General features: G+C 45.8%; 1 protein-coding gene across 4 annotated transcripts in view; it reads right to left on the reverse strand.

Annotated features, from left to right (window-relative positions):
• Positions 1-16,626, reverse strand: part of LOC122367320 (ribosomal oxygenase 1-like) — a 51,651-nt gene that overhangs the window by 30,517 nt on the left and 4,508 nt on the right. The window contains exons 1-4 of one of the 4 annotated variants that reach the window (XM_043340330.1): positions 16,291-16,386; positions 9,628-9,690; positions 9,315-9,417; positions 19-293 (exon numbers count right to left, since the gene is read on the reverse strand). In XM_043340330.1, the coding sequence (XP_043196265.1) occupies positions 19-293; positions 9,315-9,417; positions 9,628-9,657 (408 nt within the window). In that variant the 5' untranslated portion in view covers positions 9,658-9,690; positions 16,291-16,386. Of the gene's footprint in view, positions 1-18; positions 294-9,314; positions 9,418-9,627; positions 9,691-12,316; positions 12,339-13,553; positions 13,575-16,290; positions 16,387-16,626 lie in introns of those variants that run through there. The other 3 variants (XM_043340331.1, XM_043340333.1, XM_043340332.1) reach the window with 3 other exon arrangements.

Raw genomic sequence — 16,626 nt, forward strand, 5'->3', positions numbered from 1 at the left:
TCCGTTCAGAGTACTCACGTTCCGCAGTATACTGTCTAGTTTGGCAGTGGAGAACAGCTGTCCATAGTAGTCTGCCTTTTCTCTCTGCACTAGCAGCGGCTTCTTCTCCCAGAACGAGTCGAAGAACGGTCCCGTCTGAGTGGGAGCGAGCACCCAGCGGAGTGCAGCGGCCGCGGCCGCGCCGCTGTCGTCGGCCGGCCCGCACGGCACCGGCTGGGCGCCGTTGGTGACGGCGCCATCCGCCGCTGCTGCTGGTGCCACTCCTGCTGCGAATGCTGCCCCTGCTCCTCCTCCTGTCGTAACAGCGACACATGCGTCAGCGGCCGGCCTCACGTCGCCGGGCGAATGATAACGGCAGGCTGCAGGCGTTCAGGATGTTTGGGTCGATGGGTAAGTGCTAGCTTGGTCACCGTCCGTTTTAGATTTCCGGTGGTCAAACAGACTTCGGTGCGCTGAGGCAGAGGGGCTTGATAAAGCCAGAGCAAGCTAGATCAGAAACTAGAAGGGTCGCACGATCCATGGATATAAAACTACATCAATTGGTAGTTGGCACTAAGTTGGCACTAACTTTCTTCAGAAGTGTTCGAAAGTCTGCTTATTCTACCGAAGGGTGATGATCCACATCGCACGAGCATTGCATTCCCCAAAGAATGGCGAGGTGACACTTAGCATCATTGAGACATAATGATTGTTATCCAGAATGGACTTTTCAGAATATTCAGCAAACATTCCGTTCTTGATCCCGATGTAGCTTCCTGTTAAAATGAACTCGAACAATATTCTTCAAATGTCTGTTTCGATTACAACAGATTACAAGCAGGCGGGTGAAGTCTTTCGAAGAATAGCAGAAATTTCAGAGAATGGGCGGCCGGCCGGCCGTGGTAACCATCCTGTGGGACTTATATCTCAGCAACCACTTGACCCATTCGCTTGCGATCTTTTTGTAGGGTAACTTCGTCCCTTTCATAATCAAGTTTATTAAACAAAAACTTTGTTTACCTTTTACCAGTCATTTCGCATTGGACTATTCCCGATGCATGTGGTTGACAAATCATGCACGTGTCACGGGCAAAATGAAGGCGTCAGTACTGTAACAATGGCAATATCTCGGTAAGAACTGGGCCGATTGCGTTGAAATTTGGCATATAGGTAAGCATCCACCGGGCAACGCACTTCCATGTGTCACGGTTCGGATGCTACTGTACGTGCGCACGTGCAGAGGTCGCTTCCAAATCTAGAGCAGATGGGCTGATTGCACTAAAATTTGGCACACGGTTAGGGATCGGCGAGTAGGATGTCATGTACATATAAGTTCCATACTCCTATGATTTCAAACATCATCATTTTGTGCGAGGACAAACATCATTTTTGAATTTGTATAGGAATGTATTATTTCCGGTTTGACGTGACGTGAAATGACATGACGAAACTCAACAATATAACTGACCATTGACCAAATCCTAAAATGAATCAAAAGATATACAACAAAGGTAGAATTCGAGTCTACCTGAGTAGGGCTCTCTTTTACTAATCACTTTAAAAAGAATCATATTCGAATATGTCCGAATGCTACGTACGAACGTACATACTCCCGAACATAATCATGGCGAAGCATTCCTTATAGAAATAGGAGGTGCGATACGCGTGTGAGGAACTTAACACTACTGGTGCAAATGTGCAAACAAAGCAAACGAGTCAATATCGGCGGGAAATAAAGTGACTGATATGGGCATTGGGCGGTCAGAGACACAGCCCCAATCAGAGCAGTCTGACATCGCACCGCTCCATTCACGTCATCGATGTTACCCAATACCCAGCTCAGGCAGTCTATGTTGCATGAATCAGATCAAATAATGGTAACATACACGCATACAACTATAACGGTATGTCTGGGCCACAAAAACTGAATTCCCAAAAACGGTCTGGCGCTCATAACTGCGTCACAATGGCACACACCGCACAACTTGTGCGTACATACTCTCCGTCCGTTTTATGTTCGACCATCACTGTATTTTTTAAAGCATTAGACTCGATCAGAGAATTATTTGTTAAATAGCCGGCAGACATTATATTGAGTAGATGAATGGTCAGAAAAACATGATGGATAAATATGCAAAAAAAAAATAATTCTGAACAAAAAGTTCACTGCTTTGTGCACCGGTAGTCAAAAAATTATCTAAGATGTGTTGTTTTCCAAACTATGCTTACAATGAGGGCCGAGCCTAGAACAGACGGACTTACACAGGGCTAGTACAGAGGGGCACTAACGACGCACATGGTAGAGCACAGCCAACAATCACGAGATAATTCGGACCACATCCCACACAGCGCCGAGAGAATTCATGCACCCGGCGGCAAACACACGTACAAAATTGTCTTAACGGTGCAAAGACGACGGGTATTTCAACTATCTATGTACGAGAAGGACGGAAAAGGGATGCGCCCTTTGAGTCGTGAACGAATATTACAATAGTCAGATTGTGTCATGTAACAGCAGTCAGTCAAGACACGGCTTCAGTGACCAAAGTCAAAGGATCACCTCACAGCCCCGACCGAGTCTGTAGACACATGAAAGTTCCCCCAACGAGCGCCCAAACCTGCACCATCACCCCAGCCGGGTCAGGCACTGAGCGGTGAACACAATCAGCTCTGTCCCGACCGCCTTCGCTCTACACCGGCCCCGCCCAGGCAGTATCCAATGCGCACGACCAGCCCGTGCCGACAGTGTCTCCAGTAAACTGTTTCCAAACTTCGCATAAGGCTCGACAATAGCTGAACTAACCAGACAACGCACCTCTTTGCATCACGGGTGCTGTTTGGCATGTCATTTCACCAATCTCACCTAGTCCGGTGTATACGTGAACACATTTTTTCGATAAATACAAAACCGTGAACACAGCGATGATACATTATCCCTTGGTGCAGTGCTGGCTGCTGATATAAAGTGTGCGGGCCGGCAAAAATGCGACGTTTCGGCAGCTACTACAAACGCCTTCCATCCGTCTCCAACGGGATGTGTCAGGCGATAGCCCACCCGGTGCCGCGGAGAAAAGTGTCGAGCCCCTCCGGGAGACGTCTGCAGTGACGTCACTTATCCGCCGGTGACGTCACGTGTCCTACAATGACGTCACTCGCGACTGTTCTGTCCCAGCGCGCCGGCCTCTGGGCCTAAAAACGTCAGCTGCACGCAGGCCAAGTCCGGGAGATCGGCGTCTCGGCATGCCCTGTCCAGACCCTTCTTGAACCACTTGATGGTGCCTTGGCCGCTCGCGTCACGCGGCAGGTCGGCCACGAACCACGTGTTGAACCACACGTGGCAGAGCCGCTCACGTGGCATGAACGAGCGAGAGCGGCCCCAGATAACCAGCAGTACGTCGCCGGTCACATGGACGCCGCGCTCTTGGGCGAATGTCAGCTGCGCCGGCTGGTTTTCCTCGCGGCCGGTCGACGCAGTGCAGGCCACAGTGTACTCCTCGCCGTCAGTTGTGCGTTCTACCAGCTCCGCCTCGAGGAACGACGGCCACTTGTCGACTTTGTAGAGCTGCACTGCGCGCATCCACAGCGGCGCCGCCCAGTACGTACGGCCCGCTCGCTCAGCCCGCAGCAGCCGATAAAAGTAGTCGACGTAGCGCTTCTGACTGGGGATGGTGATCCCCTTGCCGTCCGATGTGCGGCGCTGCGCAAACAGCTCCATCGCCTGCTCGGGAGAACTCGCCAGCCCGGCGTACAAAAGATAGGAGCAGACCATCACACCGGTGCGTCCCTTGCCGGCCTTACAGTGCACCACAATCACGTGCTCATCGTCGGCGGTCAGCCAGTCGTGCGCGTGCTCGCAGAAAGGACGGATGGCCGCCAGCGGGGGCGGGTGGTGGTCGCGCAGAGGCACGTGTTGCAGACGGCCCGCAAAGCGCGACTGGTCGTAGCGCCGCTCGCGGCACAGGTTGTACACGAAGAATCTGTCTCCGTGCCGATCCCACAGGAAGTCCACCACCTCGTCGGCATCGTTGCGGTAGAGAGCCTCGAAGTTGTTGGCCGGGAAGCCCATGGCGATGATTCGATCGGTGATGTACGATAGGTCCAGATTGAAACCGTCCTCCACCAGGCGCCGCTTCTTCTTTGAGACCAGCGTTTTCACGGGTGCCATGGCATTGCGCAGTAGGTCTCCCGGGAACATCAGAGTCCAAGGCATCGGGCGCGGTCCTCCACCAGTATCCTGTTTCGTAAAGTTTCCCGACGACGTCACCTTTTGTTGCAGCTTGCACCCCGCATTTGCGATACCGAAGCCACAGCTCATTTCAGTAGCGCTGCTTCAGTCACACCACTTTTCAGTGACGAGGTAAACCGTCCCGAGCTGAACGTCCCTTCAGCAGTTACTTTGCAGACCGATTTCCAGAGCTACTTGATATCCTCGAAGCACATCAGCTGATCACAATCCAACGGACACCACTCCACGCACTTTCCCACCGTATTGTTCATCCGTCCACCACTGCACGGCCGGCGCACAGCGAGCAGACGTACACTGGCGGCGTGCACAGGGCCGACTGGACGGACGATGGGGAGCGGCAGGCGCCGGGAGGCGAAGGCGGAGGTGGCGCGACCGAGGCGCGTCACGGAGCTGCGGTCACCGGCGGCGCCTCGAGGCTCCGCGATTGGTCGGCGGCCGCCGGTGGTCCCGGGCGGCACGTGGCGTCACCAATCCAGCAGCGGCCGGTCACGACCCGTGCGGCGTTAGCGCGCGCGGCCCTCTCCTGCCGAAGGGCCATCATTCAGAGTCGGTGGCGGAAGTGCGGGGCAGGGGACATCCCGGCGGCGCATCCTGTCTTGACAGACGGCTCTGGACGGTACACATCAGCGGCTGATAGCAGAAATCGGTCCAGGCGTCCGAACTTGACAGAACTTCAAAAAAAAAATGTACATAGGATATTCCATAAACACTTACACATTATTTGGATCAATGCACATAAAAAACCAAGCTATTACGCTGAGAATCAACAAATAAAATGAAATGAATATTTAACAGCATAGCAAACATCAGATCTCCTGACCTCATTAAAAAACAATCACATTGGAGGCTGCTTTCGAGTCATTGAACAGGTTGTTGGCGTCATCGAAAGGTCATTGTGCATTGGCAGATTTTTCTATTGTTGTTTTTTGGGGCTTTAGAGCGCGCCGACTGCAAAGGTCATATTACACCCATCCGGCAGACTTTTCTTAAATCGTTCGCCTATAGCCTTAAGGGGAACAGTGCTGATAAATACGGTGTCAGCCGAGCCTACGTAAACCAAATAGTTCGCACCAAGACAGACTAAGCTACAAACGGCGAAAACGTTTCTCGCTATGGCATAGGCACAAAATAAAACGATAGAAAAGAAGCTGCAGTCGTCAGGGTAAGATCAAACGAAGGAAAAAAATAAGATCAAAGACATTATTGACTGACAATGACGACTAAACATATTTCCAGTCAATAACAGGCAATAAAGTGGTACAAGTGATAGCGTCCGTTGTGCGTCGGTAGGCAAATGACCAACTAAGGTCATAGTGTGCGTGTCATTCTCAGAGCATACTATAAGCGCAGCCTTCCTTCATCCACGTGGTGAGGTGTAATAGGATACAAACTTGATCAGCTATTCTCGGTCAACTCGATCCCGACCAACTCAACGAGTTGTTGTCCTGCTCTAGCGAATTGCACAGAAAAACATTCGAGGTCAGGTCATCTTCTGACCCAACCTAGCGCCAGACTTCAAAGGAATGCCTTGAAAGCCGATATATGTAGAAATTCCCGTGGGGGACGAAGCCCGACATACCGGCCGTTTTTAAATAATCTGATTATTTAAATCTGATAAGTTTCTGATTTAAATAATCCGAATGGTAGTGGGTATGGGTTTGCTGAAGGTGCAAATATACGTGTAGTGGTGGCCTTACCCTATGTATAGGAAATTAACTGATTGTTCATTTCCCCATGAATTGGAAAAGTCAACGACCCACACAAGCCAAGGCCCATATCGGAGCTTCCAAACAAATATCCAGAGAAACCGATAGGGATTAGGTACACAACGCTGCTGACGCTATAGGGTTTGTGCGTAGGTTCAGTAGCAACCGGACTATTTCATATGGATATGCATTGAACGGTGGGTTCCCACCCCTATGCCAAGTTTCAGCGAAATTGACCCAGTGATTGCCGAGGTATAGTAACGGGAACAAACTCAACAGCTCAATTCGCACGCAGCACGCGCATTGCTAGCGGTTACCCACATGTACCGAGTTCGATGTTTGACAGGACATTAGACTATAATGTCCGATGGAACTTCTACAAAAACATAATACCTACCGCAAGTCAATCAGCTTAACGGTTGCTGAAATAAAGGCCTCCAAAAAGCGTCACTTCAGCAGACCAACTTTGACACCCGTGACTTTTCACGCGGCACGTGCCAGCCACGAGTGTCATCCAGATGCATTAAAGGGACCCTCCCACATTAACATTAGATTTGAGTTGAGATAGCCAAAATGGGGTCCCTGGCTCACAATTACCGGTTTCGGCACTCACAACATCGATAAATGCCTTAAATCGGAAACATTGAATTTCAAAATTGCAGCATTTTGATTCAGAGGGGCTAATGCATAGGAATACCCCTCTGAATGTGTGACGTCAGCGCAGATATCTAAAGATTTTTAAATGTTTGACTAAAACGTTTTGTAGCACGCGGTGGTATATGCTGCTTTGCGCGCAACAAGTGCCGCACTTTCAGCTGCCAAACTATTGCTTCCAAATAAAGTCGCTAGGAACAGCGGAGATCCCAAAAAGTAAACAAAAGTAAAAGTCTAATATCTTGAAAACCGGTGAATATTTTTCGGTAAAATTTGGTAGATATTCGTTTTCGCTCTTTCTGAACCGAGCGATATCACTTTCATGCCAATTCATAAACTTTTTTGAAGATGGGAGGGTCCCTTTAAAGGGACCCTCCCACCTTAACATTAGATTTGAGTTGAGATAGCCAAAATGGGGTCCCTGGCTCACAATTACCGGTTTCGGCACTCACAACATCGAGAAATGCCTTAAATCGGAAATATTGAATTTCAAAATTGCAGCATTTTGATTCAGAGGGGCTAATGCTGAGGAATACCCCTCTGAATGTGTGACGTCAGCGCAAATATCTAACGATTTTTAAATGTTTGACTAAAACGTTTTGTAGCACGCGGTGGTATATGCTATTTGCGCGCAACATCTGCCGCAAACGCCGCACTTCTAAAATAAAGTCGCTAGAAACAGCAGAGATCCCAAAAAAGTAAACAAAAGTAAAAGTCTAATATCTTGAAAACCGGTGAATATTTTTCGGTGAAATTTGGTAGGTACTCGTTTTCGCTCTTTCTGAACCGAGCGACATCACTTTCATGCCAATTCATAAACTTTTTTGAAGGTGGGAGGGTCCCTTTAACCCTATTATAATGTCAATAGGGGGGTAGAGGGGGGTAAAACGGGCAAATTGCAGATACATTTTAGACTGTTTATCACGGCCAGGTTTCTGAACCAATCTTAACGCAACTTTTGCCGATCGATAGAGAATGAACCAGGAATTCACATGGATCCTAAAAATATGCATTTTCAAAAATCATAGGCGGATACAGATCATTGAGATTGGGGGTACACAAAAAGTATAGTAAATAAGGTTTTTGTTGGTACTGTTTCTAAAAAGGGTGGCAATGGTCTTGTTATGTTACAATTTTCTTATGAGAGAACGACTAAAATTGTATTGGTCATGCATAGGCGGTGTCAGGGCACCTATGTTGGGAGGTAAAAAATAACCCCCCTTTTTGAACGCCTGGATCCGCCTATTATAGCAAAAACGTGTCAAAAGAGGATGCACAATAACTTTGTATATGTTATCACATGATACCTTTCATTTACTGTTCGTAAAACTGGTGCAGCATCGTGATCTTCGCCCAAATGACTCGCTTCACGAATAGGACCCCCAATTCCCAGTGCTCTGGAGCCGCCCCTGGTAAAGTTATGAACTTGAAATTTTCAGGGAATGTGCCCAATTTAGTTTTAGGAAAAGTCAGAAAATTTCAGCATCGTAGCTTCAGCGGTTTCGGAGATATTCCCGAAAAACCTGAGGGGTGGATAAAAACAACCCCCCCTGCCACTAATAGGGTTAACCCTCGCCGGCACAGGCCATTTTGCGTCCTTCGACGGCACAAGGGGGGGGGGGTACGACCGAGTAGTAAAGTAATCTTGGTACGACCCCTCCCCCTCGCGTTTGGCCCCTGATCGAGCTAGAGCTTCGCAGAAAAAACGAACATGTTGCCCGTGACGAGAGGGAGCGAGTGATACCCAATTTTAAGGTCCTAGGTCATCAGTTGACCTTCCAGGTCAGGTCAATGACCAAAAAGTCGGGAAAATCGGGACCTGTTAGAACGTCGTAAAGTGTGGCTGCTATGGGATTTTTCGGGGTGCTGATTACGAATATCATGTCAGTTTTGATCACAGGTGATGTCTTTATGCATTTAGGTCAGGTTGGGTTGGGTCAGCTCAGGTCAGGTCAACCAGTAGGGGTCCTGCCGGGTATTCTTAGTACGTGTCAACTGCCTCTGACAGCTTCGTAACATGTTACGAAGGCACCAAAACTACTTCGTTAATGTTCGAATGGCTGATAACTTCTAATTCAGCTCCAAAAACTAGCTTAGAAACATGTAAATTGTAAAACTCGAAAAAGTGGACCGAGGTCATCAAAGGTCAATGACCTGACCTGACTTCAGGTGACTTTGACATCCACCCTAATGCATAGGAGCAACATCAAATCACAAATTTGAACGCTTGAAACCACGAAACGACTGCAAACGCGCGGCTAATGCGAGCCGACATTCGCCGAATCGCGATTCCGTCCAAACATGGTCTCGGAAAAAAGGTTACAGGACAAAGGTCATTTAGGTCAGGGTCATGAAATTTTCAGGATATGTGTAAAATTGATCAACGCGAGGGTACTGAAAGTTTCCGGCGAGGGTTAACAGAAAGTGTCGGCGAGGGGTAACAGTAGTCAATTACAAGGTGGAAGGGATGGGACTATCCAAAGAAAAAGACTGCAGCTCAATCGGCACAGTGGTTGCGGCGACATAGCCTCTCTCAGCGGTACAGGCAGGGCCAGACCGCTCATAATGAAGATTTTTCCATTAATTTGAAAAGACTCGCATCCCACTTCACGCTCGCTTGTAACTATCCCTTTTGAAAGTTTTTATAGCTCAAATTACGCCAAGATATTCGTTCTGATATAGGACGTGTCTCAGCGCTTCTCTAAAGATAACGATAGATGGACCCTTACCGATCTTCTTGTTCTTTTTCTTTGCAGTTTTGTTTTTAGGCAGATCTTTGTTTAACAGCTTCGCCTTGTTTTTCTTCTTAGCTTTAAGTTTGTCAGTTGGCTTCTGAAAAAAATGAACGAGTTCACACACTTTTCACATCAACAAAATGACTACAATCTAACACATTATGCAATTTAATGTCGACAAAACAAGCAAAATTAGTTCTACTTTCACTTAAGACTTGTGAATGGTTGACTTCTTTTTTAAGCATATCAAATACAAATATGGAAATGATATTAGATCACACAGCAAAAGCACATGGGGTTTTCTTACCACAGATGATATCACTGGTTTCTTCCCCATTTCTCTAGTTCAACACACTATTTCTTGACTCATCTGAAATGCCAATAGGAACCATTCATCAAGATCATCATCGTATTTATGATGCCTGAATGTCAGCCACTGAAATACATAATTTTTGTTGACTATTCCTCATTTATGTTTTCAAACATCACTTTTCTCTTATTGACAATATGGGAGTGGGACTAACACTGCATATTACTGAATAGCACTGTCAATCAGAATTGTTGGAAGAGAATTCCCATGGATTCCCATAGCATTGGTCAGCAAAATATTATGCATTGGGGCACATCTTTAAGAAGCGGTTGACTTGCTTGGATATCCTCACATAGTGATTTCCTCCTTTTGCACCCTTTAAAAACTCAAGAAATTCACAAACCAAAAACATGAAAAGAAAGAGCACATCCTTTAAAAGTTGAAAAGTGAGACTCTCACGATGCATCGATCATCGATCTCACGAGCATCGATGTATCCCACGATCGATCTCACGATCATCGATCATCATCGATACTCACGATAAATGTCATACAGAACATTTAAAGGTTTTACATACGTTTCCTGTCCCTGACTAGTTCACTCTTGCATGAGGAAGTCAATAGGTAGAATGTGACCCAAGGCCACACTGGAAAACATCCATAGTTCATACACTACGCCGGACGCCTGTGAGACCGTGAGACCCTCTTGCGCTGAAATTTCTGCATGAGTTGCGCCGAAAACTGCGTGCCTATTTGTGCCAAAATTAAATTAATTTAATTAATTAAAATTAAGTCACTTTTATATAAAGCACATGTGCACATCTACCGATCAGGGCTATACCACCCAGCAGACAGAGCATTCCGGGGCCTTGGATGACCTACCATGTTTGTTTGAGCATCCAAATAAGTTTTTCGTTTCCACAGAAACCCAATACCTCAATGCGCTTAGCGCACTGTAGCGTCGTGCCGTGAAACAAGGCCGGAGTCGGAAGTTGCGGGGCCACAAAAATCGGCGGAGCGGTGTGCTCGAGGCTGGCGGGAGCCAGCGAGGGCCGGGCAGCGGATCAGCACTTGCTCCGGCACAACACTCTTCTTGGCACAAGGTGCAGAGCGCCGCGGGGCACAGCTTGTCTGGGCACTGCTGGCACGCCGCGGAGGGGAGACGGTCGATTCGGTGCACGTACTAGAGCGAGCGGCCCCAGTGGTCCGCCCCCATCTGGTGCACCGAAACGGCGTCCTATCGGCCCTCTCCGGGGATAGGGAGCGGCGGCGTGCTCCCGAAGAGTGGCTTGAGTAGGTAGTAACTCGGACCAGTTGTCGCGACATTGATGCGAGGCCGCACAATGAACCGCCCTGGTCAGCGAGCGGGCGTTTGAGGGCAGGGCCGCTTGTTTCGCCAGGTCGTCCGCGCTCTCATTCCCCTCGATACCGCAGTGGGCACGAACCCAAACAGGAACGACGCTTAGCGATGTTCAACAAGGTCTTCCATGCCTATCTCCACGTCGAGGCCTCACCTGGGCAGCCGCTCCCCGAGTAGGCTCAGAGCGGCTCGCCAGTTCCAGCACGCGACGACCAGGGCGCCGGGAGGGGATGTCTCGTCCCGAAAGCTCTCTAGAGCCGCCCCCAAGGCGAATCTGCTGCTAGATTGACCAGCATACCGACTAAATTCAATGACTTTCTTTCGCCAAAAGAAATCTGTAGCTGCCCTGCACAAAAATATTCAGCCGCTGCTATGCGCTGAATTCGGCTCAAGCAAAGTTACTCCAGAGACCGGACAAGCACTGAAATTTTTGGCGCAATCCCGCCACTATGCAGGACATAGGTATACAGCATAAGTCATGGCATGTATTTTTTGCCAGTCTGGGCCCATGCCCCATGGGGATGCCATTTGGTAGTCCTGTCATGGCACACCAATGGAAAATGGTTGAAGTAAAGTAAAAGGGATATTGTACCCTTAGAAACATGAATGAGCATGAGCCCATGATAAGCTACGTAAGCTGAGACTCAGACAGATAAAAGCTTAAAATGAGACTAGTCTGTAAGTAGGTGTATGCCAAGGAAAGTTGAGGAGCTTTCTGGTCTAGGGGTAGCTTCCTTGCCTCTCGATTTAATATTTAGCCATTCAGATTCAATTCCCACCTCCCCGGCCCCCGGGCAATAGATGCGGCACTGCCCTCGGCACTGCTGCTACCTGGCTGCTTCAACAGGGCGAGAGTTCCGGGTACCGTAAAATGGGGTGTTAAGGGACAGTTTTGAGGTGTTTTGTTATATAACTCAAGAAGGGTTGGAGATAGAAGCATCAAATTGTCAGCACTTTATGTGGAATTTGGTGCTTTACATGCCTACCACATTAAAGTTTTTAAGATTTATACCTGCATATTATTTTTATTATTTTCCATCACTGTCTCTTAGCACCCCAATGTGGGGTGTTAAGGGACACCTATATTATTCCAAGAAATGGTCATCAAATGCCCACAATTGGGGTGTGGAAGGGCACACAATTTATTTATTGAAATGTTTTGCATATTCTGTCACAACACAAGTCAGGTTCATTCGCCACTAATGACCTTTTTAGCCAATTACGTGTAATGCTGTTTACGCTTGTGGAAAATGTGCTAATTATAAGGTAAACAGAACCAAAAAGTAATCTTCTGTCATCAATAAAAACCCATGTTGAAGCTAGTCACTTGTCATTATGTTGCCCTCTTTGTTTTGGCCTTTTTATGATGACATCACATTTACCTACATCAGTCTCCATTGACCCATCATTGTAAAAGAGTGTTGAGATGTTTTGTTACATAACTTAAGATGTGTTAGAGATAAAAGCATGAACTTGCCAGCATTTTAGGTGGAACTTGGTGTTTTCCATGCCTACTGAAAGAAAACTTGATTAAATTATATTTAGATTTCATTTTTTATTTTTTCTTCCCTGTCCCTTAGCACCCCACATCCACCTCAAAATATGCATGTATCCAGAAAAGAGGAAGAGGATGATGAATGAATGGGTGGATTTGCACAAGTTTTTCAAGAAACATGTGCAATACATGTGACAATACACCTATGCATTCATTTTCCCTTTACACCCACTAGTTCATGAGGTACACACAGAGTTTTGGAGATGTTTCAATTTTGTGAAAATGCAGCATGATTTTCAAATCCATTTTTGAACCAAATCACTTGCATGAAAAGCCATAGCATTTTGTCCTATGGTCAAGAGCAAAACAGTGTCAACTACCACACTGAAGTTTTTATTGAACTTTCTCAAATTAGGAAGTTAATATGACTCAAAGTTTTTCCCATGCAACTGTCCCTTAACACCCCACTGTCCCTTAACACCCCATTTTACGGTAGCACTTTAACCCCTGGATATGATGCTTACTCCAAACCAACCAACTGAGAGATGTTTATGTGAGTACGAGTACGAGCAACACAGCATTCAGGCTTTAGCGGTAAATGTGAAGACGAAGTCCGCTTGGTCAGTCGGTGACACTCCAGGGAAATAAGCTAAAATTAGAGCGCTCTATTTATTGCTCCCGCTACTTCACCGTCTCCCATAGGGTCCTGTGTTGAGCTGGTGTCGAGGCTCTAAAAATGACGCCGATTTTTGCACCCTTCTCACGAAAACCGCTCGGACCGCCTGGAAACTAATTGTTCCGCTCTAAAAATTTCATGATCGACGGGAAAATGAATGAGGAAAAGATTGGTCCTGAAATAATTCTGAACTCCCTGTAGAACATATCGAAATATGGCTGCAAACTAGGAGCATGTCAAAATCGACAAAACAATACAATTAAACTTGCCGGGATTTTTTATTTTCCATGCATCTGTGTATGAAATCAGTCGGTTTTTCGGAAAGATCATCTTCTGTTTAATAAATGATTCCACAATTGCAATCGAGAAAAAAAAAAACATTTCTGATGTGACAGCAGTTTTGGCATTGTGCCAGTAGTGTGGCGCGCGCGGTGCTGCGTGGTCGTCGGGACGGAGTTGTGAGTATTTTCGGTGTTTTAAATGGTTGATGGCCATTTGAACCAGCTTTATATTATTTCCTACAAATTTTTGCATCAAATTATTGCTTTAAAAGACCATTGAAACCCCTTATTTCTTCATGAAGCACGATCATATTCATCGTCGACGAAAATGGCGCGGGACTCAATGTGCGTTCCGATCGAAATAAATCGTAAATTAAATGATATTCGATGATAAGTATCATATTCTAGTGACACATTTTCGTAAAATAAGGCATAAACTTTGCAAGGAAGTCAACATTGGATAATTGGAATCTTATTTTGCTCACATATCCTTGTAGTAGTCAAATGACTCAATTGTTAGATAAATGTAAGCATATGTTTTGGCTTGATGTTTGCTGTGAAACCACCCAGCCACTTGCTGGTTGAGTGGTTTTCTGATAATTACCTGATAATCATTTCTCCTTTTCCTTAAAAGAACCTAAAATTCTTTTCAAAGTAATCCATTTTTAGGAAAGGTGGCTTGCTCATTGACATTTCATGTTCTTGTTTTGTTATTGCTGGCAGTATTTTGATACAATAATGCAATATGATTTTTTGCAATAATAAAACCTAAGACAAACTTAGTTAATGCGTCAATCAAACACCCAACAGAAAGATTGTGAGTCCTTGTGACGTGAAGTAGAATATTCTATGAATGTGTTAGGTATATAGAATATGCCAAATTTTAAATTAATTTTTATTTGATGCTTATAGCTGAGCATGTGAATTATGCCACAATATAATTTCATTTTCTGGTTTTGAAATAGCCGGCAGTATTTTACTTGAACAAATGTAATATACATGGAATACATGTTGTTATGTTATGTTAAAAGTTTAATAACAGCCAACAGAAGGGGCTGTTTCAGCAGATAATGTTTGTACCTTATGCATTACCTTTCTTTTCTGCAGGACCATGCTTCCGCTGGGTGGTCGACAATTGCCTCATGAAGAAGTTGAGCAACATGAAGACCACCAGATGAGGTGTCTGCAGTTCATGTGGAACTCTGCAGACTACAAGTGTTATGTCAACCACAACCAAAGTGCTGTGATCATGGAGGCATGAACCTCATGACAACACTTCAGATTTGCAGTTGTACCAAAGTGTGATTCAAACCACCTGTGGCATCTCACTCAATGTGTGAACAGTGTGATCATTGTGCAGTGTTCAGCTGCAACTAAGACATTTATTAGTGACTTGTTTTGCAATTAGTCACCAAAAGCATTTTTTGGGCTGGCTGCTGTAATTTGTTGTGCATTGCGCAATAGTGGTAGTGTTTTGTCACTTGTCAAGTTGTCAGTTGTGCATGCACATTGCATGTTTATCTTCCCTCGGCCCTCATTATCAGTTAAGTGGTGAATTGGCATCACTCAGTCTCCCCAGATCTCCATTGACTGTCTGTCAACCACCTAACTTGAGATGGTATTTGCTAATAGTGTCAGAAAAGAAGTGATTGTAGACATTTTTAGGAATATGAGCTCCGTTTCATGCGTGTTCCAGTGGTCATTTTGTCACATGTCCCATAGTGTAATAAATGGAAACTGTTGTTCCCTTTTGAAGGTACTCGCGGATGCAGAAAGCGTTGGGCCTAATTATTAAACGCACCCTCCTATCAGCGACGCACGAAATCGACAAATATCATCCTTTTTAGAACAGGAGGAAACGAAAACTTGTGAACATAGCATTAGCTGTACCTACAACAGTGCATAAGGAATTGAAATTCTGGGAGTTTTTGAAATTCGGAGAAACTCAAGTTGTCGACAGGTATGCCCCCTTGTACGTCAAAGACCGCCTAAAAAACGTCTACAAATGAATGCAGTATTCGTATGTTCGTCGTAATTGCAGCAGCCTAGCAACATGCATTGCGGTCCGATGGCGAATTACACTCGTGCTCAGAAACTATGCCGGTAACTGCCAATGCACTTAGGTCATAGGTGAGGAGAGGAAGGGTTATGTCAAATGTCAACATCATAGAAATGGCTTCATCTGAGCTGTGCCTATTGTACGTAATTCAACCAATCTATGCATTTCGTTTCTTGCAATCTACTCAAGCTTTCACTCCAGCTTCAGAGTAATCATCCCATATTGTACGTCTTAAGATATTGATTTCTATGGCAGTTTGCAATTGCTAGCCACGTCTCACCTCAGTTTGGTGGCCCCGCATCGGCCCACTCGGCCGCTCTAAAATTGACTTTCGGAGGAGGATGGTGGCTTTTATTTTAGCTTCCCCGCTGACTGCGGGGAGCGCCGTCGCCGAGGTAGGAGCAATACTTAGCTTATGTTTGGGACTAATTTCCACGCTTAATTAACATTTTAATGTTATTTTAATTAATTCATGTTAATCTTTGACGCATTCTCTTTCTATTGATACCATCCACCGCTCTGAGAATTACTGCCTTGCTGCGTAAGGGCCGATAAAAGATCACGCTTTTAGGGGTATCTCTTCAACATGGGGCAGGAGCAATAAATAGAGCGCTCTAATTTTAGCTTATTTCCCTGGTATGTCACCAACTGTGGTATTGGCCTCGGTATCGGTGTTCCATTCGGACTAGCCTGTCAGCATGGGTTCGAAGTCGAGCCCATACATACAGAGGTATGTTTTAAAAATAGTCATCAGAATGCATCAAACGCAATTAAACAAAAAAAAACTCACCGATTCAATCCGTAAACCCAAAGATACCAATCAACAACAACAACAACGCGGCGCCCCGGCGCGCACACGCGTGCCCTACGTTTGTAATTCAAGCTCAATGTTATTTGACTACAAGTCAAATTCTAAAAATTTTGATGACGACAAACGTAAGCTTAAAAAATACTTTATATTCCCCTAGTTTTCAATTTTTGGATCGATTAGTGTCGAATAATGTTGTTTTTTTTTACAATTTAATGACATGAAATTGGAAAATTGAGCATTTTGATTTAATAGAAGTGTCCATATATCATTTGACTGACTTTACAAAGAGTCAGCCAACCGTACGTCACAGAACCA

This window comes from Amphibalanus amphitrite, unplaced genomic scaffold (assembly GCF_019059575.1).
Source record: "Amphibalanus amphitrite isolate SeventyFive unplaced genomic scaffold, NRLGWU_Aamphi_draft 000863F_arrow, whole genome shotgun sequence".
NCBI classification, from domain to species: Eukaryota; Metazoa; Arthropoda; class Thecostraca; order Balanomorpha; family Balanidae; genus Amphibalanus; species Amphibalanus amphitrite.